This window comes from Nannospalax galili, unplaced genomic scaffold (assembly GCF_000622305.1).
Source record: "Nannospalax galili isolate Female #2095 unplaced genomic scaffold, S.galili_v1.0 scaffold664, whole genome shotgun sequence".
Classification (NCBI taxonomy): Eukaryota; Metazoa; Chordata; class Mammalia; order Rodentia; family Spalacidae; genus Nannospalax; species Nannospalax galili.
In genome coordinates, this window is record NW_008354274.1 from 1,316,416 (window position 1) to 1,320,885 (window position 4,470).

The 4,470-nt window shown below is 49.2% G+C and overlaps 1 protein-coding gene across 3 annotated transcripts in view; it reads right to left on the reverse strand.

The window, feature by feature from the left end:
• Nucleotides 1-897: 897 nt before the first annotated feature.
• Sdk1 (sidekick cell adhesion molecule 1) overlaps nucleotides 898-4,470 on the reverse strand; it is a 1,173,668-nt gene continuing 1,170,095 nt past the window's right edge. For 2 of the 3 annotated variants that reach the window (XM_029555167.1, XM_029555165.1), the window contains one exon: nucleotides 898-2,671. In XM_029555167.1, coding sequence (XP_029411027.1) covers nucleotides 2,417-2,671 — 255 coding nt within the window. In that variant the 3' untranslated portion in view covers nucleotides 898-2,416. The remainder of the gene's footprint in view (nucleotides 2,672-4,470) is intronic. The other variant, XM_029555166.1, reaches the window with a different exon arrangement.

Sequence of the window (4,470 nt, forward strand, 5' to 3'; positions counted from 1 at the left end):
CTATGCTTTTGGTGTAAGGGGCTTCATGAGACAGAGTCCCTCTAAGTGACAGGCTTGATGGCAGCCTCTGACAGCTGCCCATCAGCACTCATGGGGCCAGAGCACCCTGAAAAGACCATTTCATAGTGAACAAATTATTGATCATAGAGGGGACCCAGGCAACTTACCCCCAAACTGCTCAATCATTGTCATAAAAACCCAAGGCCAGAGTCACACTTCAGACCAGAGTATTCCCAAGGATTCCTACTGATCCATGCAATCACAATCCTTATTTATGGCTTAAGAAAGCAAAGCACAATGAGCCAGCATGGTCCCGGTCTACTGTCAGGTGGCATCTTCCAAGAAGTTAGAGTGGTAACAGGTGTTCTGTCTGATTTATCCCCCTTTGGGGTAAGAAGGCAGTGGCACCATGCCCTGAGGCAGCCCCTCCTGTGGACCCAGGGTGGTGGGTTCTCACACACAAGTGCCTTTGGGCAGAGCATCTAGGATTTTTGGTTTAGAATATTTCCCCTTCAGCTCAGAAAGGAAAAAAGGGGGTGGGGTAGGGGTGGGGGGCACAATGGGACAGGGAGTAAAGGGGGAAGGGAGAGTGGGAGGAGGGAGAGCAGGAGGAGGGAGAGCGGGAGAGGAAGGAGGAAGAAGGAAATGTGGGTAAGACAAAAAGGAAGGGCAGGAGGAAAGGAAGGAAGAAGGGGGAGAGGGATAGAAGGGGCGCAGGAGGAAAGAATGGGAGAGGAAGAAGAGGAGGAAAGAGGGAGGGGGAGAGGAAACCTTTTTATATTCTCTGTTTTGGAAAAACTGAAAAGGGCTTGCCTTAAAAAAAGAAGAAATCACCCTCGAACACAACCACTCCTGTGTCCTGGGGTCACGACAGCAACTTTAAGATTGTACCCGCACTCCTGTCCCACAGAGAAGGTGAAGGAAAATAAGCCCACCTTAGGGTGGCACTGGCCAGCTAGTCCGCCTCAGGGCACAAGCTCCCCAGGAGGACAGACCTGTCTCATCCCTGAGCACTGTGGGGGGTACACAGGGATGTACTGTTCTGTCTTCCTCACATGGATGTGGAGCGTTTCCCCACCCCTGGGGCACATGTGACTGGCACCATCTGGTCACATGCAGACTTGGGGCCTGGGCTGGTGGTTGAGTGTGGGCATCTCAGCAATCTTCCACAAAAATTCTGGGACTGCTGGAGGCAAGGCTGGGGTCTGAATGCCACGCTTTCTAAAGGAGTCTGCGCCGTTGCATTTTAGCCCAAAACGTAGGAACAGCGATAAAGAAAAATGTTTCCAGAAAACCTGTTAAGGCTAAAAAAGCTGGCCTTGGATGGGGGGAGGGGTGTCAGAAGCAAGGGACAGCAGCCGGAGAGTGCATGTGCACGGGTGTGGGGTGCACTGGGTAACTCAGGGCCTGGGTTGCTTTTTGTGTTTTATTTGGAGACACACACGGTTGCTTCTCGGCTTTCCCACGTACAAAGCTGAACAGTTAATAAAAAGGCACCTGGAGACAGCCAAGCCGCATTCATTTCATGTGACACAGTTTAAAAAAAGATAAAAAGGTTTAAAAAATACTCTGGTTCAACAATGCACATCTGCTACCCGACAAACAACTCTGCAAAAAAGAAAAAAAGAAAAGAAAATGCAACTCCGCTGCTCTCTCGCTCAGCGGGGATGGGCTGTGTGCTGTGTATGCATTGGGGGAAGGACCTGGCTGGCCCTGGGCCCTGGGGGGCGGGACTTCCTGTTCTTGGAACTGTCAGTTTGAAAGAAGGGAGGAAAGGGGAGTCTCAGAGGCTTCCCCTACACTAAAACAGCTACAAAGCTGAGCTCTCCCGGCCACAGGTCACTTGCACAGTCGCCCTCCCGGACATCCATCCTAACAGTAATGTTGAACCTTGCCTGGACCCTGTTGAGAACTGCTCAGAGCTCAAAGCAAAAGATGAACTCTTTAACTCTCAGGCGAGCAAGGAGCTCAGGGTTGTCCTAAGATGGAGAATGTGATCCAGGCTGGCTGGGTCTACAAGGGAGGTAGAGAGACAAGTGGCCCTCAGACACGCTTTACCTACTCCTGTCCCACTGTCTCCTCCTCAGTTGGTTTACAGACCAGCGACATCCCGGGCCTAGGGTATGTCAAGAGAGCCCCTGGCCTGCGGTGCCAAGCTATTGCACCAGGGAGAGACCTTCTCTTAAAAAGAAAAGAAACCAAACAAGCTTGCTTCCTGCAGCAATGTTACAAAAAGCCATTAAAAAAACCTTCCTAAGTGAAATCTAGTTTTCACCAAGTAGGTAACATCATCGCTTATCAGAATTATTATTATTTTTTTTAAAGAAAAATTTCAGGTCAGTTATCGGAGTTGATTGTCTTAACAAAAATAGACTCCGGAAGTTCTGCACCGGTCTACCCTGTTGGGGGCATGATGTCACACAAAGGAAGAGAAGCCGGTGAGAGGGGCCCGGGTTCCAGGGCCGGCTGGTGTGTAGATTCCGCCTGCACTCTGTGTGGTGATGACGGTGTGTAGTTGCTGGCCTGACTCAGCCCCAGCCACCGCCTCGTACCTGTGTGGGGCAGAGGTGGGGGGCCGCCGCTTCCAAGAGTTGTAGTAGGTGGGGTCGCTCATGTAGTGGTTAACGAAGGAGTGTTTGGGCAGGGCATCCTCATAGTCGGAGTCGGAGGCCTGGGGGAGAGAGGGACAGTGTGAGCCACCGTGAGAAAGGGAGGGGGTGAGGGATGGGACCAGCATTAATCACCCAAAGTGGGGGTCGCCCACAGGACACCTGTTTCCTGCTTGCTTTCCCCTCCTGTAACCCCAGCATAGGCCTATGTAGCCACCTGGGAGAGGTCTACACAGCCCCCACAGGGGAGCTTCACTCAGATAAAACAGGACTTGGCTTCAGTGCCAAGAGAATTTCAGGATGAACTGCTATGCAGCAGACTTTGAGTTTACTTTTATTTATTTTTATTTTATGTGTTTGAGTGTTTTGCATGCATGTATGGAAGTACAGCATGTATGCATTGCCTCCGGAGGCCAGAAGAGGGCAGGGTGTTAGAGTCCCTGGAACTCGAGTTATAGACGGCTCTTAGCTGCCATGTGCGTGCTGAGAACTGAACCTGGGTCCTCAGCAAAGCAGCCAGTGCTCTTAACTTCTGAGTTATTTCTCCAATCCCTATTTAAAACTTTTGTTTATGTGTGTGGGTATACATGACCACACACATGCACACACACACAAAGGACACTGGGTGTCTTCTATCATTCTCTACCTTATTTTTTTTGAGGTAGGGTCTCTCAGTGAACCTGAAGTTGCCCTTGACAACCTTGGCAAGCTACCAGGATCCATCTGTCTCTGCTTCCCAAACTGGGATTACAGGCATATGCTACCAATGCCCAGCTTTTATGTAGGTGCTGAGTATTTGAACTTGGGTCTTCTTGCTTTCACAGCAAACACTATTACCCACTGATCCATTCCCTCAGCCCAAGTTTATTAAAAGATATCCTTTATATTTTTTTTAGTATTTCATACATGAGAACTATCACCTACCCTTTTCTTTCCATGTCCACCCACACGCCTTACTAATCCCCCGACTTTGTTTTTAATTCTGTGTATGTACGTGTCTGTGTGTGGGTATGTGCACATACAAGCACAGGTGCCCACAGGGGCCAGAGAGGGTGTCTGATTCCCTGGAACTGGAGTTATCAGCAGTTGTGAGCTACCTGATGTGGGTGTTGGGAAGTGAAGTTGGATCCTCTGAAAGAGTAGTACATACTCTTTAACCACTGAGCCATTTCTGTAGCTCAGTAAAAGACATTTTTAACAGAGATCTTAAGCACTAGGTTTAAGAAAAAGACTCCTAGAAGGAGGGTTGGAGAGTAAAACACATCTAGACTTTGAGTATGGGCCTCTTAAAGAAGAATCACACTACCCTGTCTTTACAACAGTCATGTGTAGGATTTTGGTGGGTTTTCAAGCTATTATCTTGCAATGGTTGCTAAGGAATCTCAATGAGATCTCAGGGTGGGCCCTGAGGAGCACCTGACAGCATCACAATAGATAAGGGCGAGCTCAGAGAGATGCAGGAAGATTGGGTGCCCTTACTGTAAATGAAGTCTTGTTGGGGAGTTCAGAAAATTGTCTGAAAGAGCAGTAAGACCCCATGCAAGGCCACCCAGGCTTTAAGTTTGGTTCATTGTTATTTGTTTCCTTTTCTTGAGACAGGGTATCACTATGTAGGCCAGGCTGACCTTTGACTCACAGAGATCCCCCTGCCTCTGCTTCCCAGGTGCTAGGAATAAAAGTGTGGGCCTGGTTTTCACTGCTACTTTAACATAAAATATGAGCTGGGTGTGGTGGCGCACACCTTTAATCCCAGCATTCAGAAGGCAGAGGCAGGCAGATCTCTGTGAGTTCAAGGCCAGCCTGTTCTACATAGTGAGTTCCAGGACAGCTGGGGTTACAGGGAGACCCTGTCTCAAAAAGA